A 26,629-nucleotide genomic window follows, 5' to 3' on the forward strand; every position below is an offset into this window, starting at 1 on the left:
GCCTCACCTCCTTACCCCAAGGCTCCCTTTGCCGTCCTCCCTCCCGACCCAAGGTTGTTAGCTCACCCACCCTCTGACACTATCTCGCCTGGTGGCCCTTGTGCCACATCGTGAACCAGAGGGGCCAGTCTGCCTGGGACTGCTCAGCAGCTGGTAGATTCGAAAGGGGGAAGATAACACAGCTGGCACCATGGGGCAGATCCAGGGCGGCCCCACAAGCCTGCCCGTCCTGAGCCCCCTGAGTGACCAGCTGGGAGGAAGGCCTGCAGGAGACAGCACCCAACAGCACAGGCCTGCAGATTTTTAATGCTCATACAGGGTCTGGCCGGGCTGGAGGGATGCCTCGGGAGACCACCAAGAGGAGTGTATCACTTGCCGTGAGTCCCAGCTCTCTCTCCATCAGACATCCCCTGGCCGCATGGTCTGTCTGCCTCTCTCCCTGCTGGGAATGACAGCATCCACAGGGCCACCTCGGCCTGGACCAGCTCAACTCTGTCCCAAGCTTGGGATGCTGTGAGAAGCAGACCTGAGCCCCCTGGGGCCTGGGGCACCAGCTTCCGGGTCTCTCAAAAGGCAGTGGACACCTGGAAGGAGAGGCGTGGACTCAGAGAGGTCACACGGTCCAGGGGGCTGGCCGGTTCCGGCCAAGGCCCTGCCCCCAACTCTTCTCTTGCCTCCTACCCATCCTTCTAAATGGCTGGGACTGCCCATAGACCCCAGGACTCACCTAGTAGAGTACGTCCTCAAAATCCAGCTGCAGGTAGCGGAGCAGGCGGGGTGGCAGGGGAAGGCGGGGGAGGGCGTGGGGCAGGCAGGCTGCCAGGTGGGCACGGAGGGCACAGCGGCTCAGGTGCTGCAGGGATCTGGGCTGTCTCACCAAGGCGAAAAGGGACGAATAGAAACGGTGGTGCTTCTGGGGACAGAAGGAGGGGCTCAGCGAGGCAGCCTTGGACAAATGGCACCCATTTCTCCTAAAGCGGGGAGGCTGGGGGCCAACAGGTGTCTACGGGAGCCTATGAGAAGTAGTGTTTTGGGTGTTCACTCTGTGGGTTTTCTTCTGGGATGTGAGCAGGTCTCTGGTAGTTTCTGAGGGGCCGGGTGGGGGAACCGACAGAGCTTCCCTGTAGGAGGTGGGAGTCTCTTGGGGCCGGGCTGAGTGACTGCGTGTTTTCAGGGTCCTGGAATCTGACCTGCAGAGTTTCAGGAGGCACCAGGGCCATGGCCTCCTCGGGAAGCTGCGTGATGCTGTAGGTGTTCATCAGGACCTCGATGGTCCTCGGAGACGTGCACCAGCGTTCCAGCACCTGGAGGAGGCAGAGACGCATCAGTGCTCCTGGGGTTACCACACACTGCAGGCTCCCCAGCCAGGCCACACGGGATGATCAGACATCCCTTGGTGTCCCAATAGGACAGCTGCCGTGGGTTGAGTTGTGTCTCCCCATCCCCTTCCAACACATTGAAGTCCTAATCTCCATTAGAAATCCTCTATTTAGAAATAGGATCTTTGCAGTTGTGATCAAGTTAAAATGAGGTCATTAGGGAGGGACTTCAGAGAGAAGGGACAAGGCCAGGAGAGGCCTGATGAAGGAGCGGTGGTGGAGTCCAGTTGGATCCAGATTTGTTCTTTCATTTCCTCGTTTAGTAAATATTTACGGAGGGCCACTATGGGCCGAGCACTGGGGCCCCAGCCATCAGGATGACGGACAGGTCCTCGTCAGCTGGGAACTTCTATTTCCGTGGGAAAAAACAATAACCACATAAATAACCACTTACAGCTAAGCCGCCACGATGAAAAATAAGCAGGCGTGGCGACGGAGCGTGGTTGGGAGAGTGCTGTCCTAGATGGGTGGTCAAGAAAAGCCTCTCTGAGGAGGTGACCTGATTGGGTGAAGAGTGAGCCATGCTGGGAGAGCAGCCCATGCCAGAGACTGCCCACAAGGAAAGAAAGACAGCCGCACTCGGCCTGAGCGCGCGCGCACACACACACACACACACACACATGCACACACCATCATACTCACCGGGGTCTGCACGGACTATCTGGAAGCATATTTGTTTCATTCATTCCCTGTCTTCTGCCGTATCTCAAGCTATAGGCAGTGGCCGCAAACCCTTTGTAAAATCTGAGAACAGCTAAGTGCTATCTCTCTGGCGGCGTTCCTGTGCATGATACCCGTCTCCCTCCACACACTTACATGTAACATTGGGGGCTTTAAAACCCTTCTGCCTGGCAGGCTGGGAATGCGGCATGTGCCTAGTGCTGCTGGGTGGCGAGAGCAGGGCCCCCGAGAAAGCACCGCACACACCTGAAGCCCTCTGTTTCTTGCCCTGCATCTTGGCAGTGCTCACTGGAGCCCCATCCCATCTGCCCAGAGTAGGTCTCTGACTTCCTCCTCCTTAGATCTAGGACAGAACAGTCTGGTCACATCTGGCTCTCCTGCTCTTACCTGCTACTCCTGTCTGCTGTTCAGGCGGGGCCTCCCAGCCCACGCTGGTTCCTGTCTCTGCTCTGCCTGGAATGCCTGGGCCCTCCTCCTGCATTTCCAAGCCCTACCCACTCCAAGTCCCATCCCTTCCAGGAAGCCTCCTGCGGCCGTTCCGCCTGAATCTCTCTCCCTATATTGGGATGATGCCCAGCAGCTTTCCAGAGCTTTTCACATATTATTTAACTTAGAACAGCATGAGCTAACAGGTGTTGAGCACCGACTCTAGGTTAGGTCCTGTCTAAAGGGCTTTTTTTTTTTTTTAAGTTTATTTATTTTGAGAGAGAGAGAGAGAGAGAGAGAGAATCCCAAGCAGGCTCCATGCTGTCAACACAGAGCCCAACTTATTGGGGCTCGAACTCATGAACTGTGAGATCATGACCTGAGCTGCAATCAGGCGTGAGACACTTAACCAACTGAGCCACCCAGGTGCCCCAACTGTCTAAAGGGCTTTATATGGGAGCGCCTGGGTGGCTCAGTTGGTTGAGTGTCCGACTTCGGTTCAGGTCATGATCTCACGCTCGTGGGTTCAAGCCCCACGTCGGGCTCTGGGCTGACAGTTCAGAGCCTGGAGCCTGCTTCAGATTCTGTGTCTCCTTCTCTCTCTGCCCCTCCCCCACTCACGCTCTGCCTCTCAAAAATAAAATGTAAAAGAAAATTTTTAAGGGCTTAATATGGATGAAACTCAGTTCTCATACTGAGCCTATGAAGCAGGCACGTTCTTCTGTCCTTGTTTTACAGATGAGGAAACTGAGACCCAGAGCGATTAAGCAACTTGCCGAGGGTCACACAGGTAGTACGTAAGGCTCCAGAGCCTGCATTCTTAGTCACCACCTACTTCAGAGTTTGTTGGGAAAACTGTTGGGAGGAACCCATGTAGCAGGCAACACACTTTAGAAAGTGTCTGGTGGTGGTTAGGGCTATGCTCGCTCCTGTTATCCGCGAGGCTCCTATACCTATAGCTTTTTATCACTGGTGGGTAGGACACTGTATTACATGCAAGGAACACGCGTTCAAAGAGTTCCAGTGACTTCCCTATAGTCACAGGAACAAGCATGGATGCCAGGTTTCCTGAGCGCTCAGTGGCTCCTGGAGAGCTGGCTGGGCCTGGCAGTGATCACAGATGACTTCTTTCAGGGAGACAGGGACCTCAGGCAAGCGTGGGGCCACTGAAGATCATAGGAGATGGAGGCAGACTCCTTCCTGAACTTTTTGGTCACCTGGGGCGAGGCACCCAGAGGAGGGGAGGAATGGGGCACTTGGTTGTGCCCGCCCCCTTGGTCCTTAAGGCAGGGCAGAGCAGGGCGAAGAGACAGGGGCAGTGGGGGTCCCAGGAAATCTGTTTGCTGCTCTGCCTCCTTCTTCCAACCCCTCCCTGAAGGGGAAATCATTAGCTGTCAGAGCCACCGTCAGATTACAGGGAATTGCTTGTCTCCTAATTATCTGGTGTTAATAGGAGATTAATTAGTGTTAATTGTTGATTTTCTTGTATTTTCCCAAAGGGGAGACCAATCTGCCGAACTCTCGGGCTGTTTAATTATTTGGTCTTGCTTAGGAATCTAGACAGATGCTTCTAGGTTTGTGAGTGAAGGGGAAAGGCAGGGCCAGCAGAGGAATGTCCAGGACCAGGCAAGCCTGGACAGTTCAAGCCCAGAGATGAGGCAGGGGACCTGCTCACAGCCTGCTACTCTGTATCCATTCTGACTGGGCTCTTCAGAGGTGGGGGGGGGGGGGGGGGCAGTCCCTGCCCCAGGCCCAGCACCCTCTGTGACATTACATAGCCCCCTCCAGACACGACACAGCATGGGATAGGGCCCCCTGCCAGGACATCAGTAGCACAGATCTTCAAGTTGAACCCACTATGGGAATATTTTATGTTAATAAGATAAGATACAGACAGGAAATTGACAGTGAAAGGCTTTTTCTCCCGGGCCAGGATAGCAGCTGCTGGTCTGGGTGATGCACGTCCTGCTAAGCTCTCAAAAACAGGGACCATGACTGTCTGCAAAAGGTGAGGAGGCTTTGAACCTCATGACCCAGGCTCATTGCTCTGCTCTGGGGAAGCCTCTCCTGGGCACAGAATGTCTCACTGAACGGATCCCACGGCCAGGCAGAGCTGCCTGCAGTCCTGGTTCCCGTCTTTTCAGATGCATGACAATCTGGCCCCCTGCCCTCAATCCACCTTCATCACACACGTGTGCATGCACACATGCATGCATACACATTTATGCACACGCACGTGTATATGCATGTGTGAGCACGTGTGTGTGTGCACGCACACACACACACGACACACACATACACCCCTCCTGCTGGTCTGCGTCCTTGCCTTTGCCCCCTACTGGGCTTTGCTTGCTTGATGAATGAAAGATGATGAACTGAGTCACGTGCTCAGATGTGTCAGGCTGCATCTAGAGCAAGTGGGAACACAGGTCTGAGTCCCCTCATCCCCTCCCCATCATGGCCCTCCCCTCGGGCCCCAGCCCCATACCTTGGGGAGGGCCCCAGGCCAGACGCGGACGGCGCCATGGTTAAGCAGAGCTCGCACTGCGTGCTCTGGGCTCTGGGCCAAGGCCGCAGCTGGGCCCTGTAGAGCGCAGTGCAGGGGCGTGTGTCCCCCATAGTCCATGGCATTGGCACTGACACCGCAGGACAGGAGCAGCTCCACGACGGCCGCGTGACCACGGCGACAGGCCAGGTGCAGGGGCCGGCGCTTGTCCTGGTCGGCAGCATCGGCCTCGGCTCCAGCCGAGAGCAGCAGGTGGCACAGCTGGAGGCAGCGGGCGGTGGTGGCCTCGGCCTCGGCGGAGGATGTGCAGCGGATGTCACAGGCAGCCAGCAGTGGGGTCCAGCCTTCGACATTCCGGGCATTCGGGCATGCCCCCCGTCTCAGAAGGAGTTCTGCCAGTTCCACGTGGCCCAGCCGGGCGGCCACATGCAAAGGGGTCTCCTCCTCCTCCTCAGACCGACCATCCACTTTCGCCCCAAACCTCAGGAGCAGTTCTGCGCACCTGGTGAGGGCGAGATGGCAGTGGGGAGGAAGACAGGGCCCTACGCTCCTACCGGTCCGAGCAAAGCAAAGCGGGGGGGGGGGGGGGGGGGGGGGTGCGGCGTCTTGATGGATCAGGCGGGCTCATTCTATTCTCCGGCCCACATTCCTATGTGTTTAAAACTCTCCATGAAAATTTTAAAAATACTTCTGTTTACTCGGGACAGGAAAGGACCATGATCACTGGGTGTGATCTCCAAGAGGCTGGACTGGAACACGACCAGCAGTAACAATGTGGGCTTGTATAGAGCTGTGCTGTCCAGCCACGCACAGCTATTGAGCCCCTGTACTATGACGCCTCCTAACTGAGATGTGCTATTAGTAAAATACGCACCCAGCTTGAGGACTTGGTACAAAAAAGAAAATGTAAAATGTCTCGTTAGTTATATATATATATATACATATATATATATATATATATATATATATATATATATCAAGTACATGTTGAAGTGACAACATTTTGGAGATACGTGTTGAATAAAATATATTATTAAAATTAATTCCAGCTGTTCCACAGATATTTGTATGCCTACATTCACAGCAGCGCTATTCACAACAGCCGAAATGCGAAAGCAAGCTAATCGTTCAGCGGCAGATCAATGGATGAAGTGCAGTCATCTACAGGGGTTGCCTGGATGGCTCAGTGGGTTAAGCATCTGACTTAGGCTCAGGTCATGATCTCACGCTCGTGAGTTCGAGCCCTGCATCGGGCTCTGTGCTGACAGCTTGGAGCCTGGAACCTGTTTTGGATTCTGTGTCTCCCTCTCTCTCGGACCCTCCCCCCCGTTCGTGCTCTGTCTCTCCCTGTCTCAAAAATAAATGAACGTTAAAAAAAATCTTTTAAAAAAGTAGCTCATTTAGGGGCGCCTGGGTGGCTCAGTCAGTTAAGCATCTGACTTCAGCTCAGGTCATGATCTCACGGTCCGTGAGTTCGAGCCCTGCATCGAGCTCTGTGCTGACAGCTCAGAGCCTGGAACCTGTTTCGGATTCTGTGTCTCCCTCTCCTGCTCACACTCTGTCTCTCTCTCTCTCTCAAAAATAAACAAACATTAAAAAAAATTTTTTTAAAGAAATGGTTAGGATGGTAAATTTTATGTTAGAAGTATTTTACCTCACTGAAAAAATTTTAATTTCATCTATTTCTTTTTTTAAGATTTTATTTTTAAGTAATCTCTATACCCAATGTGGGGCTCGAACTCACAACCCCGAGATCAAGAGTCATAAGCTCTACTGACTGAACCAGTCAGGCACCGCATTACTGTTCATCTTTTTTTTTTTTTTTTTAAGTTTACTTATTTATTTTGAGAGAGAGAGGCAGAGGGAGAGACAGAGAGAATCCCAAACAGGCTCCTCACGGTCAGTGCAGAGCCTGACGCGGGGCTCGAACTCACGAGCCATGAGACCACGACCCGAGCCGAAATCAAGAGTCAGACACTTCACCGACTGAGACACCCAGGTGTCCCATATTTCATCCTTCTGATAAAGCTACTAGAAAATTTTAAATTACATATGTGGCTCACATTATATTTCTATTGGAACACACTGGTATGGAATATACCTTCAACCATAGTAAGTCAGTGGAGTCTGCTGAAGGATAAATTAACAGGAGGGAGGTTCACAAAAGGAATAAAAATGTGGCCTCATTCAGAAGCAAGATGTGAAATTTGTCAGGTGTGCAGTCAGTAGAGAGAGGGCCTCTATTGTATGTACAGTTCGTTCATGGATTTGCCAAGGCTCCGATTGCCAGGATTCCGTGCTCATCAAGAAATTGAGTGATGGGGCGCCTGGGTAGCTCAGTCGGTTGAGCATCCGACTTCGGCTCAGGTCATGATCCCACGGTTCGTGAGTTTGAGCCCCTCATCAGGCTCTGTGCCGACAGCTCGGAGCCTGGAGCCCGCTTCGGATTCTGTGTCTCCCCCTCTCTCTGCCCCTCCCTTGCTTGCGCTCGGTCTCTCTCTATCTCTCTCAAAAATAAATAAACATTAAAAAAAAATTTGTTTAATTGAGCGAGGACTCATCCCCCAATGCTTCCTACACGTAGGGCATAATTATTTGGGTCGCAGTAAAGGAATTTTCTGCACACGAAATAATACATTGTCACATGGGTATGTCCATCGGTTTCTTGTGAGTTTAGTTAGTTGGGCTTGGTCCCTAGGCCCATTGTATCTGAGGGTACCTGCCAATAGGGAAATGCCAGACCCGCCAAGGTAGGACCAGACCCTGCCCACAGGGATTGATGCGTGCCCCAACTGGGGGCTGCTATCCTTTACAGACTATCCGGATCACTCCTGGACGGTCAGCTCTCTGAGGGCAGGATCATGCCTCAGTTCCTGCTGTACTGAGCACGGTGCCTGGAACGTTGGATAATCTCAGAAAAACCAAAACTTCGTAGCATACTGCCTCCCCACAATGGATCTGGACAACTTCCCCAACATGGGCCCCGCAGCTGAGTCCCCGCCACAGCCCTCCGACACCCCTGGGGAAGCAGAAGCTGTCCCAGGTACAGGCCGGTCCGAAGTTCCGGGGCCAGCTGGCAGGACGGTGTGGGGAGTAACCACATCCTGACTCTCCACCTGAGCCCCGTCTCCTCTAGCCCGACTCACCAGGCCTGCCAGCCCCCAACATGTTCCCTCATCCTCCCCGAGGTCACCTCTCTGCCTGCCCGAAGAGTGGGACGGGGGTTGGGGCGAGGGGTCACTCACTCGAGGGTGCCAGCCCCCCGGCAGAGGTGCAAGGGGAGTTTGCCGTCCTGGTCAGGGATGTTGGGGTCGGCTCCTGCCACCAGCAGTACGTGGACACAGGCAGCGTGGCCCGCGGCACAGGCCTCGTGCAGGGCGGTGCGGCCCCCAGGGGCACTGTCGGGCCTTGCCCGCCGCCTCAGCAGCAGCCGCAGAACGTCCGTGTGGCCCCGGCTAGCCGCCACGTGCAGTGGGGTGGTCAGCTCCTCTTCGTACGTCAGAGACCAGAGTCCTAGGGAGAGAGGGACATGGGCCTCACACCCTGAAGACAGGCAGAGAGCAGAAGAGGAGGTGGGCAGAGACTGGGAAGAGGGAGCTCAGGGCTCTGTCCCCAGCCTCCCCGCTCCCGCTCAGACCCCCCCAGTGCCCCAGGCCCGTACTCAGAGCCCGGATGTTGAAGCGGAAATCCCTCCATCGTTCTGGGTCGCTGGTGTCAAAGATGGAATCCGGAGCCAGGCCGGTGCTGGAGTCGGCGAGGAGGCGGGAGACAGAGCCCGCGTCCCCGGCCAGCACTGCCTGCCAGAAGGCCAGGGCAGGTCCCGAGGCCGTACGGGTGACGATGGGTCCCGAGCCAGACTCCAGACGCTCTGCAGACCCTCCTTTGGGCCTCTCCACCAGCCTGGCACAGAGGGCGTGTCTGTCACCGGGGGGTTCCCCCGGCCCCCTGCACTCTTCTGGGGACCAGCTCATGAGGACAGAGTATGAGCTTGTGGGAAGAGGCGTAGGGGTAGGAGAGGGAGGGAGGGGGCAGAGGCAGAGAGAGCGGGAGAGGGGGAGGGAAACGCGGACGGATGGAGGGAGAGGGTCTCTGTGTCCCCGAGCTGAGCCTGACCCGGCCACGCGGTTCAGCAGAAGCTATTCTGGGCTCCGCATGACTTCACTCCTGGGCCAAGGCTTAGGCAAGCCTCCGGGTAGGGGAGGAGTAGCCAGGGGCTTCTCCTCTTCCTCAAGCACTTGGTGTCTCTGTGCCTGATGGGGTTAACCCCGGCCCCCGGTCCTCAGCCCTCCACTCCCGGCAGCCCCTCACCCCTCTGGTGACTGCTCCAACGAGGCTCGGCAGCCCGGTGCTCCAGGACCAGGTCGGCTGTGCTGTGCGGGGGAAACAGCTCCTGCAACCTCGCCAGGTCTCCCGTGTACAGGGCGTTCTGCAGGGCCATATCACGGCACAGTAGAGGCGACGGCCGAGTCGGCTCCCGGGCTGGGCCGGACCGGGACCCCCAGACCCGGCAGGCAGGGGCCGAAGGACGGCTCCCCAGACGGTGTCCCCAGGGGGGAGGGGAGCTCCTTCTTCCAGGCATAGCCAGTTTCTGGGAGAGAGGGAGCCAAAGAAGCAGGCCTCGGGACGATTCCACTGGCTGACGGGGCCTGAGCCAGGCCGAGGCCTGGAGTGGGAGGGGCAGGGAGCACACGCGGGCCATACCATAAATAGCCCCGGCTGTCCTAGCTGTCAGTCCCAGGGAAGGAGGCTTCAGGCTGGAGTGGGAATTAGGGAGGAGCTGGAGAGCAGAGAGGGGATCAAGCCCCCCGACCCCGAGTCTCACCCTGGAGTTGACCGCTGTCAGGGTTGAAAGGGGTCACCCAGATCGTGGGATCCAGCCTGCATTTTCACAGGTAAAGGAAAACGGAGCCCACACGTGCCAAGTGCTTTGCCCAAGGTGTGAGTTTGTTGCAGATCCGGGACCAGAATGGGGGCGGAGGGCGGAGTGGGGGGGCTCTCAAGCTGCCATTTTCATACCCTCTCTCATCGATCATGTGCTTCACCAAGCCAGCCTCCGGTGGCCTGGGCTCTGATCCCAGAGGGAGGGCATGTGGGTGCCAGGAAATTCTTCCTGCCCTCCCAAATGTCACCAATTAGCCCCGCACACCCTTCCCCCCCAAACCAAGGAAAGAGTCCACGGTAGTGACACATGGCAGAGAGCGCCCTACTCCACGAGGCACTCCTTCTAGGGGCTCTCTAGAAGACAGCCCTGGGGCGCCTGGGTGGCTCAGTCGGTTAAGCGTCTGACTTCGACTCAGGTCACGATCTTGCGTTTGTGAGTTCGAGCCCCGCGTCGGGCTCTGTGCTGACGGCTCGGAGCCTGGAGCCTGCTTCGGATTCTGTGTCTCCCTGTCTCTCTGCCCCTCCCCTGCTCATGCTCTGTCTCTCTCTGCCTCAAAAAAAAAATGAATAAAAACATTTAAAAAATTAAAAAAAAAAAAATAGAAGACAGACTTCCACCTGGAGGATAGAGGCTCGGTCCACAGGCAGCAACAGAAACTCCCAGTGTCCACCCTAGGTGCTGCCCCCCTCTGGCCACCCCAGGTCTGACCCTTCCATCTCCCTGGATGTCTCCTGGATCTCCCATGTCTGCCTGCCAAGGTTAGAGGGGCCTCAGTCGGGGGGTGAGAAGGAGGAAATGGGTCTCAGGATAATAAGACTACTTTCATTTGGAGAGATAAGAAGGAAACCAGGGAGAAAGAGAACTCGAAACCCATCCCCGGGCAGCCCACCGCGGGCCCGGGGCTTGCTCCTCGGGTCTCATCTCGTCTGGCTCTCATTGGCCTCCATGAGCGGCAGAATATACCTTGACTTTTATTCACACACTCTTTTTTTTTTTTTAATTTTTTTAATTTTTTTATTTTTGAGACAGAGAGAGACACAGCCTGAGCAGGGGAGGGGCAGAGAGAGAGAGAGAGAGAGGGAGACACAGACTCCGAAGCGGGCTCCAGGCTCTGAGCCGTCAGCACAGAGCCCGACGCGGGGCTTGAACCCACGAACCGCGAGATCATGACCCGACCCGAAGTTGGACGCTTAACCAACCGAGCCACCCAGGCGTGCCAAATTGACACGCTCTTTATGCTGCTTCCTCTGAGAGAGCCCGGGGCTCTCAGCCCTCAGTGCCCCCAACTCTTCCCTCCCCAGCAAGGGGGACCCACAGATGAACTTCCATCCAGGGGCGCGCGGCCCTGGGTCCCATCCTCTGGTCCCACCGGCCCCCTGAGGGACAGGCTCTGGGTCAGAGGAAGAGCGCGGGCAGGTGGGCAGGGGGTGTTTCAGAAAGATGTGGGGACCACACATTGTAGAGCCAGCGCCTACTACACCTTTTCTCCCTAGAACCTTCCTCCGCCCCACCCCACTGCTGCCTAAGAGTCCTCACCACCCCCGACACACTTTTGCAGAATAATCAAATCCTAGAGCACCGGGGACCTCGGAGGGTGGCTGGTCCAACCTCTCCTCGCTTTACACGTAAGGAAACTGAGGCCCAGAGACCGGAGGGGGCCGTGTAAGATCACACAGAGACTTAGTACCGAGTGAGGCGAGGACCGGGGGCTGCCGACAGCCACACTTGGTTTTTTCTTTTTCCAGACTTAGTGGAGACCCCCCTTTCTCCTGGCTCTTTTTCTTTTCCTATTGTTCTCTCTTAACACCCCCCACCCCCAGGAGGAAGAGAGCTGGGGAGCCAGGACAGGAAATGACAGGAGATGAAGGCCTGGGTGGGGTCAGAGGACAAGGACCTGGGACACGAGCAGAGAAGGCTATGAGTGGGCGAGGACTGAGGGCCAGGAGGGGTGCGGCGTGAGGGGGAGCCTGGGCACAGGCAGGGGGCACAGAGCAGGGGCGGGAAGCATGGAATTGGACAGAGAGAGCTGCTCCCCAAGCCGTGTGGGCCTTTATGTCTCTGCCCCCAGCCCTCCACCTGCGGGCACCGCCCAGCCCCCCTTGCTAAGCCCGGGCGCCCTGGCCTCAGCCATCACTTCCTTTTCTTCTCCTTTGCCAGCTTGGCCTCCTCAGCATCCTGGTCCTTGCTGAGCTTTAGCCTCTTCTTGCCCAGTGGGGTCTTGAAGTACCAATCCTGGGTGGGAGGAAGAGGGGGAGGGTAAGTGCAGCAGATCCACCCCTGCTGACCTGCCTCCTGACCTTGCCCTTCCCTAGCCACAGACGTGTCCTCAGCAGCCTTTTCTCCTCTCTTCCCGAAGTCAGGCGTCCTGCTGGAGTCCTGGTTTCCCTTATTCACCCCCCCAACACTCCGGGCCACAGGGTCCGCCACTGCTGGGGCGAGCCCTCTGTCCTGTCCTCCCGCGGCCATCCTGCCACCCCGGGGGCACCGGCGGGCACTGACTGAGGTGGAGAAAGTGAGTGTCACCTGGTGCCAGGGCCAACCAAGGGCTCTTAACACACAGGTGGCACTTTCAGGCTCCTGCCCTTGAGGGAACCGGGTGAGCGGGTCCTGCCCATGTTTCCGTCCCTGAGATTTCTTGTTCCCTGCCCAGCTCAACTCCATGGGGGAGCAGAGGGAAGGATCTAAGGGGTGCTGTGGGCCTGGGGCTTCGGAGGGCTGACCCCTGGTTGTGCCGGCCCGAGACCCTCCCTCCTCCCCCTCCCCGCTCCCCCCACCCCTAAAACCTCACCTTCAGGGACTCCTCCTCTTCCCGGTACACGGGCTCCAGCTTCGCCAGATGCCCCAGGAACTCCGAGGCCACCAGGGGCCTCTTTGACAACTGTAGGACCCGCCGCTCGGTCAGCACTGATTGGACGGCTTGGTGGATGTGGCCGGGTGTGTACCCATCAGATACCTTGGCCAGGGCACTGATGTCCAGGCCCTGGGTCACGTGGACTCTGTGGGCCTCTATCATCTGCCTCCAGAGCACTGCAGACATTGGGGGAGGACACAGGGCAGGGAGAGGCAGTGAGTACCTCTGCCTATATTCGGAACCAGGCTTCTGGAGAGCAGCTCTCTGTTCATCGATGCCTCCCCTCCCAGGAACGTGAGAATCATCGTCTCCACTTAACACGAGGAAATGAGACTCTGAGGACTTAAGTGGCCGGCCCAGGACCTCGGAGCTGGGCCAGGGCCCGGGCCACTGGGCTGCTTGTCCAGCTGCCCTTCCAGAACATCTGGCCGTGGAGGCGAGGCCTCAGAACAGCTGCGGGGATGGGAAGAAGGGCGAGGACGCTTTGGCGGGGGCGGGGGCGGGGGGTGGGGTGGGCCTGGATCCCTTGTCTGGCCTGTCTCCACGTCACAGGACCTCACCGTAGCGAGAAGCATAATCGGGCCGCGGCACGAGGAGGATCCGTTCGTAGGTCCGGCACAGCCCCTGCATCTCCGCCAGCTGCGGCTGGTTGGTGGTCCCGATCAGCATCACACGGTCTCCCGGGTGCAGCAGTCGCAGGGCCTTGGCGAGATCCTTCTTTATTCGCTTCGGTTCCATCTGCTCGGGGTGAGAGGCCAGGGCGGGGGGGTAAGGGGAGGGGGTTGAGACCTGGTGACTTCTAGGGGCTTCTGAGTTCTCTCAGAGGACACGCCCACGTTCAGCCTCACATGGGCCCCGGGAGGCGGCCAGGAGAGGCTCTCAGTCCTGCTTTAAGGATCAGGACAAGGCAGCGGGAGGACAGGGAACCTGTCCAAGGCCGCACGGTGAGCGAGGTCTGGCGCTGCCGTGAACAAGCCCGGGACCACCAGCCTTGCCCGTGGCTCACGCGGCCACCCGGCTCCCCGCACCTCCTTCTCTTCTTTTGGGACCTTCTTATAGAAGTTCTTCTCGGCATTCCCGATCCAGATAACAGAGGGCTGTAAGAGTTGAGCCACCTGGACAGGTCAGGGAGTAAAAACCTGACGTCAGATGTCCCTGGGCAAGGGTCACCTACCTCCCCATCTGGACCAAGAGGGGGTCGGGGCTGGCCTTGAGTCTCCAGCCCCCACTTCCCACGCACTACCTGCCCCCCCCCCGCCACCGTCTCGGCCTGTTGCATTGTCCATCACAGCTCAGTGCGAACACAGCCCTCCCCCCCGCTGCCACCCCAGGGCTTCAGGTATCCGCAAGCTCCTAGCAGGGGGTGGGAGGGAAACCTCACCGGCTCCTGAAGCCACACCAAGTGGGCGGACGGGTGGCCTCCTAAGCATAAAGCCCACCCCGCCGTGTCGGCGCGGCCTGAGAACGAGAAACGCCCAAGTCGGGGGACCCAGACCTTAAAGACCATATGCACTATCATCTGCGCCCCGGTCTTGCCAGGATATTTGCCCTGCAGGTTGTCAGGTGACAGGTCAAACAGGTTGGCACCGGTTTCTGTGCACACGGCCTTGACCAACATCTTCTTCCCCGTGCCAGAGGGGCCCACCAGGAGGATGGAGCGGATGAGGGGAGCCATGGAGTGTATATCTGGGGAGCCTGAAGGAGGAAACAGGGGCCAGAGGCTGGCGGTAGACCGGCAGGGGGGTGGGGGTGGAGCCGCTGGGTAAGGTGAGGCCAGAGGCCACAGGCTGGGTGGGGTGAAGTTCAGATCCTGGCTGCATTGCCTTCCCTGGGTTTCTGAGCCCTTGGCGGCCTCGCTGAGAGAGGCAGCCGGGATGGCTGCCAATGGTCTGTGGGGTCAGGAGGGGGCCTCTACCCCTGATGCCCACCCCCCCGCCTACCTCGACACCCTTTCTGTTTTCTGTACCGTCTCTTCCTACTTCTGGATTACGAAGGGGTGGAACTAAGGGGCATGTGACCCACCACTTCAGAAGGATCCTGGTCTTCCGGGAACGGGACAGACTATGGGAAATCACTTGGGGTCGGCTAAGGGGCCGGAAAAGTGGTCTCCTCGGTAGGTCAAGGGCCCGCATGACCTCTGGGGTGGCCCCATCTGGGTGCGGCCTCCAGCATGGGTCCACGGCACGGGGGACATGCCCACCTCAGCCCCCCTAACCTGCACCCAGTCTCCCCCTCGAGCCACCTGCCAGCATTGGCTCTTCCCTCTCCGCAGGGCATCTCACCAAGCCGAAGGACCGCGTACAAGGCCACGTTCTGTCGTATGTCAAACAGGGAAGGCATAGGCAACTTGTTGGCCAAACTCAGAGTGGATCCAAGATAGAGGTAGTCCCCTGGGGGCGGGGGGGGGGGGGACAGGCAGCCACCTGGTGAGTGCTACCCACCGGGGCGTTGCCGAGAGCCACTTGTGGAGAAGGCTCGCTGCACAGGGTGGTAGCTGGCTGTGGGAAAGGCCGTGGCCCGGGAGGAGGCGCTGGGGAGGGGTCTCACCAATGTAGTCTTTCAAGGCCACAGTCTGACTCTTCCTTAGGAAGCCAGAGACCACAAGCTCTTCAAACAGAGAGTCCAGGGTCCTGCAGAGGACGGCACAGAGGGGCCCCCGAGGACAAAGGGAAGTGGAGACAGAGACGAGTGGGAGGTACTACAGGCTCGAGGAGACAGGTGGCAGGGGCCTTGCGCCCCAAGCTGGGCTCAAAAATACCCACGGTGCCACTGGCCAGCCGGCACACGAAGGAACAGCACCAACCCGCTGGCCCAGAAGGCAGCCGGCCCACAGCGGGTGCTCTGGGGGTTGAGTGGGGTGTGAGGAGGCCCAGGGCCCTCGGAGACACTCCCTCCGTCAGCCTGCTCACGGCCCAAAGTTCCATCACCCGAAACCCAGTGGTCTGGGCGACATATCACCGTCTTCCTAGAAACCACACTTAAGATGTACACACTCCCGGGGCGCCTGGGTGGCTCAGTCGGTTAAGCGGCCGACTTCGGTTCAGGTCACGATCTCACGGTCCGTGGGTTCGAGCCCCGCGTCGGGCTCTGGGCTGACGGCTCAGAGCCTGGAGCCTGCTTCCCATTCTGTGTCTCCCTCTCTCTGTGACCCTCCCCCGTTCACGCTCTGTCTCTGTCTCAAAAATAATAAACGTTAAAAAAAAAATTAAATAAAAAAAAGATGTACACACTCCCGTAGGCACTAGGGCGGCTGACGTCAATGTACCTGAGACTCATTTCACCCAAGACGTGAGTAGAGAGGGGCCACTGACAAGGTGGAGGCCGGGGGCAGGTGGCTTTGGCAGGGACACAGTTGACTATGGCAAAGGTGGGAGGGAGGGCCGGGGAGGAGGGAGCGCCGAGAACACTCTTCCACTCACGCCTGCCTCTGCACCATCCTGTTCAAAGCACTTTCTCGTGCTTCTACTTGATCCTCACGGCTCTCCCGTGAGTTTGGCAGGGCAGGTACTTGGTTGGGGAGGACAGGGAGCCAGAGAGGTTAAGTGGCTTTCTCTAGGTCCCACAGCAACAGAACCAGGCCCGGAAGTCAGACCTGTCCTGCACCGGGGCTTCCCCCCCCTTCCCCCCCCCCCGCCCCCCACCACAGTAAGGGTCTGCTACCTGTTTGGGGTCAGATCTTTTTCCTTCTTCTTCCCAGTTTTCTTCCCGGTCTTTTTCTGGTTGGAAACAAGCACACAGGCGATTGTCCTCTGTTCCTTGCCTCCCCCGCTGTGTGCATGTCCTCGTCCCGGCCTTAGCCCTCGGTCTTGCCTTCGGAGCCTTCAAGGCTCTCTCCTCCTCCCTGTCCACAGCCAGGCGCAGGTTCTTCAACTCTTGACGCATCAACTCATCCACCTGGGCGACAGCAGGGAGTGGGGGGGGCGGGGGGGTGGGCAGCGAGGGGCTGCAGAGGACGGGTGGGAGGGCCGCACCGAGACAGGGGCGGAGAGGAGGAGAGCTGCCTCAGAGAAGAACGAGACTGGCCCCTGGAAGTCAGCTCGGGTGGCCACCCACAACCTTCCTACACACTCTTCTGGAACCTTCAGGCCTTGCGTCCCTCCCCCTGCCCCTGCCCCTGTCCCCGTACCGGTCCGCACCCAATCCTAACCCACATCCTGCTTACACGGGAGCCTTGCTCTCCAATGGGGAGAAGCTCCAGGATGCAGTCAACTGGCTTTCAGTTCAAGCCCCAGACCCACCCTTTAAAGTCTGTGTGTGTGACTTGAGCGGTTGCCTGTTTCCCGACGTCAGGAAAATCATGGCGCCTACCTCAGGGGTGTCAGAAAGATCACAGTGTCCACATGGCAGGAACCCTTTAAGGGCTGATGGGCATGCCGGTGGGCGAGACCCCAGCTCAGAGCCCCTGCCATTCCCCCTCCCACCCCAGTCTGCATCTGCACCCCAGGGAGAGAGGGGCTGGAGAGACACAGAGACACAGAGGACGGCAGGACCGAGAGGGACCAAGGTGGAGCTGGAAGGATACAGAAAAGGCAGCGCACAGAGGTTGCTACAGAAGAGGGGCAGGGGCAGGCTGGAGGACGGAGGGGGGCTGAGGGGAAGCGCATGAAGCATCCGGGGGCCCCGGTGGGGACACAGAGGAGGCCTGCAGGGAGGCCCCGAGCCCGCCCGCTCACCTGTATCCGGATCTCCTGCTCCACTTCCTTCCTCTTCTCCACCCGGAGCATCTCGGGGTCAAAACTCTGATTGGGGTGTACGCTCTCGTGCCGGCTCCTCCAGACAGCTGACCGAGGAGAGACGGACAGAGGAATGACGTTCAGAGTCCCGGGGCACGCACACGCTCCGGCACGCATGCGCGCATCGGCTCGCGCCTTCGCGCTCGCGCGCACTTGGCCAGGAACCTGCCCCCGGCTGGGACCTCCGTCCTCATTGGGCTGTCTGGCACCTGCTGCTACCCGGACCACAGAGGCCTGATCCCAAGGCCTCAGGATTCGGATCCAAAGTCATAAGGCATCGCCCACACCCCACACTTCTGTCCCCCTCCGGCATTCTCCCCTCGGCCTACGCCATTGCACCCCACACTGCCGCCTCATGGCCCACACAGCGTATGTCCACTTTCCCCAGGACCAAGGGTCACCCCAAGGCCCTGACAAGGCCTAGACACTCCTCCGCAGCCCCTTCCCCTCTTACTTATATACTCCTCGTGTGCGGCATTAATCACAGGTATAAATTTGGATGGTGAGACTTTCAGTATTGCGTCTGCTTCCTAGAATAGAAACATCATTTTATCTTGACCCCCCCCCCCCCCAAGATCTCTGGCCCTTATTCCCCTCAGACCAGCTTCTCACCAGGAGCTCCCTCAGACTCCCTTCCCCCTGCCCACTTGGTCCACACCTCCGGGAGGTGTCTTACCCCCTTCCTGGTCTTTGTTTCCTTCCCTTTCTTCTTCTTCTCTTTTTTCTCCTTTTCTTTTTCCTTATTTTTCTCTTGGTCCTTTTTTTTGCTCTCCTGGACCTGCGCCTCCAGTTCCATTTTCAGCTGTGATCAGTGACGGAAGAGGTTTCAGAGAAGACCAAGGGATTCGACGGGAGCAAAAGATTCTGGGCCGGAGACGGGGGTAGACGAGGGTCACGGGTGGGGGGCAGATAGCTGAGAGTCCAGAGATCTCACTGGGGTCCAGGAAAAAAGGGGCACCAGGTGAACAGGTGCTCTGATCCGAGCTGCTGCTCTTTCCTGGCCCATGGAGGCCGGGAGCCACAAAAGTCTCAGCAGACATGTTTTCTCTCCCTGGCCAAAGATGCCTTCTCCAGACACAGGCACCCGCTCCCCACCACGCAGTCTTGCTAGCTACCTATATTTCCTCCAGCCACGTCTGCCCTCACTGAGGCTGACCTTTCCCCCCGCCCCACCGCCACCCTCAGTTTATACTCAGGAGGCTCTATAACTTCAGACCCCCGTTACCACAAAAAGTCTCCTGTCCCCACTTATAGGGTACCTGTTCTGGAGTCTTGTCTGCAAAGATCAGGTAGGATCCACCTAAAGACTCATCTGGATAATCAGGGAATCGACCCGTAAGGGCACTAAGTGAACATAAAATGGTCAGAGAGATGGACAGGTGGGTGGATGGACAGAGGGATGGATGGGTGGATAGATGGATGGAGAGATGGGTGGATGGACAGTGGATGGGTGGGTGGATGGATGGATGGACGCACAGTGGATGGGTGGGTGGATAGATGGATGGATAGATGGGTGGACGGACAGTGGATGAGTGGGGGGATGGATAGATGGATAGATGGGTGGACAGACAGTGGATGGATGGATGGATGGATGGATGGACGCACAGTGGATGGGTGGGTGGATAGATGGATGGATAGATGGGTGGACGGACAGTGGATGGGTGGGGGGATGGATAGATGGATAGATGGGTGGACAGACAGTGGATGGATGGATGGATGGATGGATGCACAGTGGATGGGTGGGTGGATAGATGGATGGATAGATGGGTGGACGGACAGTGGATGGGTGGGGGGATGGATGGATGGATAGATGGGTGGACGGACAGTGGATGGGTGGGGGGATGGATAGATGGATAGATGAGTGGACAGACAGTGGATGGATGGATGGATGGACGCACAGTGGATGGGTGGGTGGGTGGATGGATGGATGGACGGACAGTGGATGGGTGGGTGGGTGGGTGGGTGAGTAGAAGAGTGGGTGAATGGACGGGTAGTTAAACAGAGGGAACGATGAGGAAAGAAAAAGGACTAGGGGGATAGAGAACAAGAGGGAAGGAACAGAGAGGTACAGATTAGAAAGGAGAGGTTCCTCAGGGGGCTTCCATGGTTGCTTTCCCCATATGGTTTTGGCATTTTCTCTTCCATCGGGGGAAATGAGAAGTCATGTGTAGAGATGGTCTTGTAGCTTGGGGGCCCCAGGTTGAAGTCAGGTGTGTACGCAGTGAGTGAGAGGGATGGGAGCGAGGAGAAAAGGGATCCGCCTGGACTAGAGCACAGAGCAGGTGTGGGGACGCTGTGCGGGGCAGGGAAAGAGGGATTGGTTGGGTCAGCTGAGGCTGGGGACACTGACCGGCACTCAATAAACCACTGTCGGATTTGGTCCTTCAGTTTCTCCTTTATGTCAGGTCCCTCTGTCTCTCTGAGAGAATCGTGAGTCTTCACCATCGCCAGCTGGAGCTCCTCCTCCTTCTCTATCTGGCAGAGCCTCCGGACATCGTCCCTGAGGCCAGCTTGGAACATGATACCCAAGCTTTCCACCTTGTTAGGCGAAGGGAGCTGGCGAAGAGGAGAAGAGGCCCAGGGTGTCAGGAGTGGGAGGTGGGGGGGGCGGGCCCAGCCCCTGGCCTCAGGCACACACACCTGCCCCCCTCGCTCCCCAGCACACCCGCACACGTGAGGCCTTGCATACACGCCCACACGGAACAACGGGCAGGCCTGCAGCAGGAGAAATTGTGTTTAGAGCCAAAACTCGCCTGTGTAAATTACTCTGATAATGAGTTCGCTAGATGCATCTGGGCCGGCCCCCCTGCCCGCTCCCCCCCCCCCAGCACACCCTCCCCTGTGAGCCTCCGGCCCCAGCCCCCACCCACACCCCCGCCCCAGCGGCCCGTGTTGGCAGCCGCTCTCGCAGCCACTTTCCCGCCTCATTGGCTCCCAAATGTATTTTAAATATCACTCTGCGCAGAGACAATTACTGAAAACGCTGAGCTCACACTGTTGATGGGCCCGGGCGGCCAGGCTCATTCCTCACCCACCACCATGCCATGCCCCCCACCTCCCCCCAAGGCCTGACCCTGGCCTCCCCTCTGCCCGCTCTTGCCTCCCGGGGGCCCTGCTCTCCAAACCCCCAAGTCTGACCTCCACTCCCCTGCGGTGCCCTCTGGACCCTCCCTCCTTCTGAAGACCCCAAGCCTCCGGGAAGAGCCACCCCAGGCTTTGTCTCTGATCCCTTTGGGGCCCCGGCCCCTCCCCAACTCCCTTTATCAGGAGGCCTTCACAGCCTCTGCACATTGCAAAGCCCACTCTCAGGAAGCCTCACCCCCACCAGGGCCTTCCTTTCCTAAGTCAGCAGAGACTAGCCCGATGTAAAATCCATCAGAGAGCAGAGGCCTCTCAAGGAGTGGGGCCTGCTCACCCTGCCTGTCCACACACGCTGGGGGCTGACCCTGTAACCACCCACACTGCCCCACCGGGCACACCCTTTCCCATGTACACGGGTAACACTCAGCTCTAGTCCCTGCATAGCAGAGGAGAAGCCAGTCTGGGCCCCCGCAGAACGAGTGGGGGAGACTGTGGCCCGAAACACTGTGCTGTGAAAGGGATGTGGCCTCCGTCCCACCTTGGCCCTCACGGTTCTCCCAGAGGCTGCAAGAGCCTGGGGCGGGGAGGGAGGCGATGCTCCCACTAGCCTTGTGGCCTCCTCCCTCTGCTGGGGCCGCTCACGACACCTCTCCTTCCAGCCAGGGGCACGAACGCGAGGTTCAGGATGCTCTGTGCTGCTATCGCTCACCCCACCCCACATTTGAGACCCTTCCACGGGTTTTGGAGAGGGAAAGGTGGCAAGGGATCCGGCTCGTTGGTGGCTTTCTGTTCCTTTGGCCTCTTTCGCGAGCCCTGAAGGATCCCTTAACCAGGGTCCGCAAGGCCTGAACCCCTCCGCCCATGCCAACCACAGTCCCGAGTGGAGGGAGGTGTGTGGGCGGTGAGGGTCTATGCAGGGCTGCACTCTGACAAAAAATAAGGGAGGGAACCCCACGCACCGGCCCACCTTGTGCTCTGGCCTGCGGCTGTGGCGAGGGGGACACTTACCATGCCGATGAACTCCATCTCAGTTTGCCGGTCCTGCTGAGTGCGTTTCCTCTGCAGGTAACCCTTCCACACCTGGGGGGACACAGGGGCCCAGACACTCCCACGCTGCATTTCTGCAGGGACGAGGCTCGTGCCATCAGCCTCCAGGGGGAAGCACCAGCCACTCCCAAGGAAAAGTCTGGTTGGGGAGTTTGGGGGTAGGAGGTGGGTGAGGACTGCTGGGGAGGACACCTCCCAGGGCAGCCCGCAGGCAAGCAGGGGCTGCCCAGAACATGGTGGGGCTGGTGTGCACCCACACAGTCAAGCCCCAAGCTTCTGCTTCCCCGGGGCCCTGAGGGATTCCCTCCTTCTCAGTCCTGCCTTCTGATCTGCCGTATCTCTTGACACGGACCTCAAAGGCCACCTTCTCCGGGAAGCACCCCCCGCTCTACCTCTCTGGATTCCCACAGCATTTGGAATACCTACTTGATTCCCCCCCAGGCACATAGACATCAGCGCTGTAAGGACTGTGGAGCTCCCCTGATTAATTACTACATTTTTGACACAAAGAAACTGAGGCTAGAGACAGGATGTGGCCTCTCTCGGGTCCAAGAGCCCATGAGGGCCGAGCTGAGACGGGACCAGGTTTCCTGACTCCTTGCCCAGGGCTCTTCTCCCAGGCCTCCAGCTGCTTGCTCACAGAGCCGAGGATAGCCCAGTACTTGGGGGGGGGGGGGCGCACTGGGCAGGGGGGAGGCAGCCTGTGCTTCACTTACTATGGATCCTTCTCCCCTAATTTTTTTTAATGTTTATTTATTTTTGAAGGAGAGAGAGAGAGAGAGTGTGTGAGTGGGGGAAGGGCAGAGAGAGAGAGGGAGACACAGAATCCGAAGCAGGCTCCGGGCTCTGAGCTGTCAGCACAGAGCCGGAGGCGGGGCTCGAGCCCACAAACCACGAGATCATGACCTGAGCCGAAATTGGATGGATGCCCAACCGACTGAGCCACCCAGGCGCCCCCTTCTCCCCTAATTTTAACGATCCTTCTGTTTCTGGGGCTTTTATGATATCCCACTACGAGTCCTTTGGGGGACAGAGGTGTAGAATAAATAATAAATGAACAAGATACACACTTATTGACTGATTAGGTCCCTAGTTTTAGGATCTAGCCGCGGGGCAACAGAATCCAAGCTCCTGCACCTCTGCCCTCGGTTGGTGAGCCAGGCAGTCTTCCTGGAAGAGGGGACTCTACCCGGACCTTCCTCCTGGGTGCTGGGGGATTACCTTCTGAATGGTGACAGCTGCTTGGTCCTGACTGAACTTGTGCCAACCTTCCTCTCGAATCTTCCGATCCCGCTCCTCCTCTTTCCGAATTTCTCGCATGAAGATGGCTCGGAGCCGGCCTTGCCTGGCCCGCTCAGCCCTTTGCAGAAGGATTATGGCCTCGGTCCGGCGCAGTTCTGGAAAACGCTGGCCAGAACATAGGCAAAGGCTCAGGGGGAGATGAGAGAGGGCTTGTATTCAGGCTGGCAGCTGGGAGACTGTTCGCCAAAGGGCATGCTGGGGACGTGATCCTCCAGGGCACGTAAGTGCCCCAGTCCTGTCCTCTATCTTGGTGTGAGAAGGTTTCAAGGAGCACAAGAGCGTCCTCGAAGCAGGCCAGGGATTACCCAAAGAGCACTCGGAGGCGGCTACAGGGCAGGGGACCTCCTCTCTGTGTCTGGAGGACAGCATCTCTCTCCTGGGAGCGGGGTATGAGGGGAATCTGGGAGGGTGTCTCCCTGATTTACCTCCCTGGAGGTCACTGGCTCCATTCTCGACAGGATCTCTGCCAGCATCAGCTCCCGCTCCTTCAGAATGCTGGACTGCTCCAGCAGGAAGTATCTGGGGATTGGAACCTCCAGGTCTGCCTTTGGGGCGATAGCGGGGGAAGGAGGGTCAGGAATCAAAACCCAGGCCATCTGGCTGATCGGTCCCACTTTCAGCTGCTTACGCCGACCCTGGTGATGCTCTCCTTCATCCTAGAGCCCTGGGGTGGGAGATTTATGGGTCATGGGCAGATCCCCCCCGGAAGGTGATGCCTCTATCCCCCTGCTCCACGGTGTAACCAGAGCTGAGTTCTGGAGGGTCACGATAGGTGATGGGTAGTGGTTCCAATTCTGGCCGTGCGTCAGAATCACCTGAGGGGCTTGTTCAAAGGCTCAAGCCGATCAGTGGGTTTGAGCTGTGGTCGGAGATTCTGCATTTCTAACAAACGCCTAGGTGAGGCCGCTGTGGCTGCTTCCAAGGACCACACTTCGAGAAGCAAGCCGGCAGGGGATTCTCTTCGCCGATCCCCTGTGGCTGGTGGGTATTCCCAGCCTGACTCTTCTAGCCACCCCCTAGCTACTTAGTAGCGCGCACGCCCTCTCGCTGAAACCCTTCTCGCGATCAAACCCCAACCCGCTGATCTGCCCCACCCTCCTTCCGGGGCAGGGGTCCCAACCCCAGGGCCGTTCCGCGGCCGGTCGCGCTCCGGCCCCGCCCCGCCCCCTCCTGCCCCAGGTGGGGGAGGCGGGGCTGGGCGTCGCCGGAGGCGGGCGCTGGAGTGGGCGTGGCCCGCGCACCGTGGTGAACTTCAGGTCGTGCAGCACGCGGTCCAGGCGGTGGTATTCGCTCAGGTCCGCGCGCACCAGGTCGTCCTTGAGCTCCAGCACGCGGCCGGCCACGCTGTCCAGCAGGCGCCGCAGCAGCCGCCGCTTCTGCGGCTGCACCATCTGGTCATGGAGGGTGTCGAACCGGCGCAGCAGCCCCAGGTAGTGCAGGTAGAGCGACGAGAGCCTGTACTGGAACGACTGCCGTTCCCGGTCCGGCACGGGCTGGAGCAGGGGCTGCTCTTGGTCCAGCAGCTCCTGCAGGGCCACGTGGGAGGTGTCCCAGAGGGGTTGGTACGCTCTGGAGAGGAGGGGAGAGGAGGCAGCAGGCGTGGGGCGATCTGAGCCGTGGAAGAGTGGGGACAGTGGGGGAGGGGGGGGGAGGGGGAGGGGCGCTGCTGTGCCTTGTGAGGAGTGCGAACTCGGGTTCCAGAGGTTAAGGTTACCCATGGGGCCAAGGTGGAGTTTGGCGAAGGGAGGAGTCGTCGGGGGCAGTGGGGTGGTGATTACAGAGAACTCATGCCCAGGCTTAGAGAAGGTGTGAGATTGGGATCACCGGGAGGGAGTCCGCTGGGGGATAAGCAAGGAGCTCCCAGTAAGGAAGGGGCCTCTGGGAGTCTGCAGTGGGTCCCTCCGGGGAGAGGGTGCGGCCCCGCCGAGGCTGCAAGGGTCTAGAATGGTGGGTGGGAAGTGGGGGTGAGGGATGAATGTGGAGAAGGTCTCTTCCCCTGATCCTGGAATAAGTAAACTAGTCCGAGGAAAGGCTGAAGAGGGGAAGCTGACCACAGGCCGGAGCAGCCAGGGTTGCTGTGTGAATGTCCCGGGGGCCCGGCCAGGGCTGGCCCAGCACAGAAAGCCCCTCTCCCCAGCATCCCTCCTCCCGGCCCACCTGCCCCAGCCTGACGGGACCAGGCGAGGCCCTTCGTTCTTTGCTTTCGAAAAGCCCTGGGTGCTCCACTCCTCCTCACTCACCCCTCAGACATAGTGCCCACTTCTCACACCGCCCTTGGTGAGCTGCTCATGCCATCCACACAACCGGTGGCTCCACCTTGGCTCCACCCCACCCCGAAGGCCGGAACAGCCCGGTTTTAAGAGTTCTGTCCCATTGTCCCAGTGTTCTAAGGCTGTGAGGGGAGGGGACAGCAGGTGCAGGACTGGGGACGCTTAGGATGTTCTCGTCGCAAGCCTTGGGAGGCTCGAGCAGGGCGTGGGGTCAGCTGTGGCTACTTGTGAGACTCAAATAAAAGGGTGGTCACGATTTGAAGTCACCCCGTGAGCTGTGAGGCTCTGGCGTTCATTTTTCCAGCCGTACTTCTCAGCTGGAGGAAGCCTGTGTGCCTGAACCCAGAGCCAGTGGTTCGTGTGAACTATGCCAGTGGAAAGATCGACATTAGAAGGAGTAGGTGAGACCCGGTGGTCTTTGGGGGCTCACTTTGAGCCATCTGCAGGTCACCCCGTCGCCGTTACGGGCTCAGGAGGCCATTATTCGGAAAGTACAAACAGAGTCAGCTGGGGGTGACTTTTTTGATTCAGGGTTAAGTAGGGACTTACGAATAAATACACGAGGCCCAGGGCCAAGGAAAGGGGGAGAAAGGCGACAGCAGCAAAGAGGAGCTAGGGACGAGGAGTTGTGGGGGCTTTAATGTACACGCAAGTTACCCGAGATCTTGTCGAAAATTCCACGATCTGAGTTGGGTCTCTGAGTCACAGGTTAGCAAGGTACGGAACACAGTGGGAATGGGGGACAGCGAAGGCTCGGGGGCCAGATGCCCTGGGCTCCCCCCGTTTCTAGCTGTGGGACTAAGACGTGGGTGATGGGTTCTCTTCTCATGGCATCTGCACATTAGGCTGCAACTCTGTATGAGAAAACGTGTGTGAAGAATGTAGACCTGTGCCCCAACGTCAGCCCTTCTTACATGGCTGTTCGGTACGTGAAGTTGAAGGTGACAACCTGTATCTATCCAGTTGCAAAGGGGCGACAAAGGATTTTGGACTTGCTCGCTAAATGCAACCCCTCGAGCCCCAGGCCCTCCACACAGCTTGGGAGAGGATTGGTGGGTCGCATGCCCACAAGGTAGAGCAGAGGCCAAACGAGAAAAAGCAAGCGTGGCCAAACGTTCGTTGGTGAATCTCAGCGAAGGACATACAAGGGGCCGTTGTACTTTCTCGCAATCCTTCGGCATGTTTGAGATTTTTCGACGTAAAATTTGGGAAGAAAAGAGGAGCCCCAGATACTCCTACCAATTTGTTCTGAAAACACGAGGGGAAAATAAAAACATCCTATAGGTCCCGGCAGGTTATGGAGATGCCTTCCGTTTTATATCCAGGATTTGAAAAGTAGGCTTGTTCCAGTTTTTAGCCGTGAGAAGTGACAATGCCCTTGCCCCACATCACACCTCCCCTTTTCAAAAAATTTTTTTAATTTTTTTTTAACGTTTATTTATTTTTGAGACAGAGAGAGACAGAGCATGAA

At 58.2% G+C, this 26,629-nt stretch overlaps 2 protein-coding genes across 4 annotated transcripts; both read right to left on the minus strand.

Annotated features, from left to right (window-relative positions):
- Positions 1–287: 287 nt before the first annotated feature.
- Positions 288–10,202, minus strand: ASB10 (ankyrin repeat and SOCS box containing 10). Of its 3 annotated transcripts, none has more exons than XM_019424802.2 (6): positions 9,301–10,134; positions 8,238–8,505; positions 4,975–5,494; positions 1,191–1,304; positions 728–913; positions 288–584 (listed from the first exon to the last, which is right to left on the minus strand). In XM_019424802.2, exons 1-5 carry the CDS (start codon positions 9,689–9,691, stop codon positions 728–730), a joined length of 1,479 nt encoding a protein of 492 aa, XP_019280347.2. In that variant the 5' UTR covers positions 9,692–10,134; the 3' UTR covers positions 288–584. The 3 variants fall into 3 exon arrangements, with proteins under 3 accessions (XP_019280347.2, XP_053754677.1, XP_019280348.2); XM_053898702.1 differs by lacking the exon at positions 9,301–10,134 and adding an exon at positions 8,654–9,111; XM_019424803.2 differs by lacking the exons at positions 288–584; positions 728–913; positions 1,191–1,304 and adding an exon at positions 4,613–4,894 and having other exon boundaries at positions 9,301–10,202.
- Positions 10,203–11,898: 1,696 nt separating this feature from the next.
- Positions 11,899–25,216, minus strand: IQCA1L (IQ motif containing with AAA domain 1 like). The gene is made up of 19 exons (XM_019424807.2): positions 25,129–25,216; positions 24,130–24,457; positions 23,314–23,433; positions 22,808–22,993; positions 21,548–21,619; positions 19,809–20,014; positions 18,718–18,802; positions 18,135–18,260; positions 17,913–17,988; positions 17,399–17,505; positions 16,536–16,619; positions 16,386–16,441; positions 15,273–15,355; positions 15,008–15,115; positions 14,221–14,420; positions 13,754–13,840; positions 13,286–13,463; positions 12,663–12,901; positions 11,899–12,106 (listed from the first exon to the last, which is right to left on the minus strand). The coding sequence occupies exons 1-19, from the start codon at positions 25,137–25,139 to the stop codon at positions 12,005–12,007; spliced, it is 2,454 nt and encodes an 817-aa protein (XP_019280352.2). The 5' UTR covers positions 25,140–25,216; the 3' UTR covers positions 11,899–12,004.
- Between the last annotated feature and the right edge of the window lie 1,413 nt (positions 25,217–26,629).

Source organism: Panthera pardus, unplaced genomic scaffold, assembly GCF_024362965.1.
Source record: "Panthera pardus isolate Hobbes unplaced genomic scaffold, ASM2436296v1 HiC_scaffold_9, whole genome shotgun sequence".
NCBI classification, from domain to species: Eukaryota; Metazoa; Chordata; class Mammalia; order Carnivora; family Felidae; genus Panthera; species Panthera pardus.

Excerpts from the sequence above, each read along its gene's own strand:
- IQCA1L (XM_019424807.2), bottom strand. Across the intron at positions 20,015-21,547 it reads AGATGGAGTTCATCGGCATG|CTCCCTTCGCCTAACAAGGT; the intron begins GTAAGTGTCCCC and ends CCTCTTCGCCAG. Across the intron at positions 14,421-15,007 it reads GTACGCGGTCCTTCGGCTTG|GCTCCCCAGATATACACTCC; the intron begins GTGAGATGCCCT and ends TTCCTCCTTCAG.
- ASB10 (XM_019424802.2), bottom strand. The coding sequence starts at position 9,691 with ATGGCCCGCGTGTGCTCCCTGCCCCTCCCACTCCAGGCCTCGGCCTGG. Across the intron at positions 8,506-9,300 it reads TTGGAGCAGTCACCAGAGGG|GACTCTGGTCTCTGACGTAC; the intron begins GTGAGGGGCTGC and ends CTCTCTCCCTAG. Across the intron at positions 914-1,190 it reads TGCCTCCTGAAACTCTGCAG|AAGCACCACCGTTTCTATTC; the intron begins GTCAGATTCCAG and ends TTCTGTCCCCAG.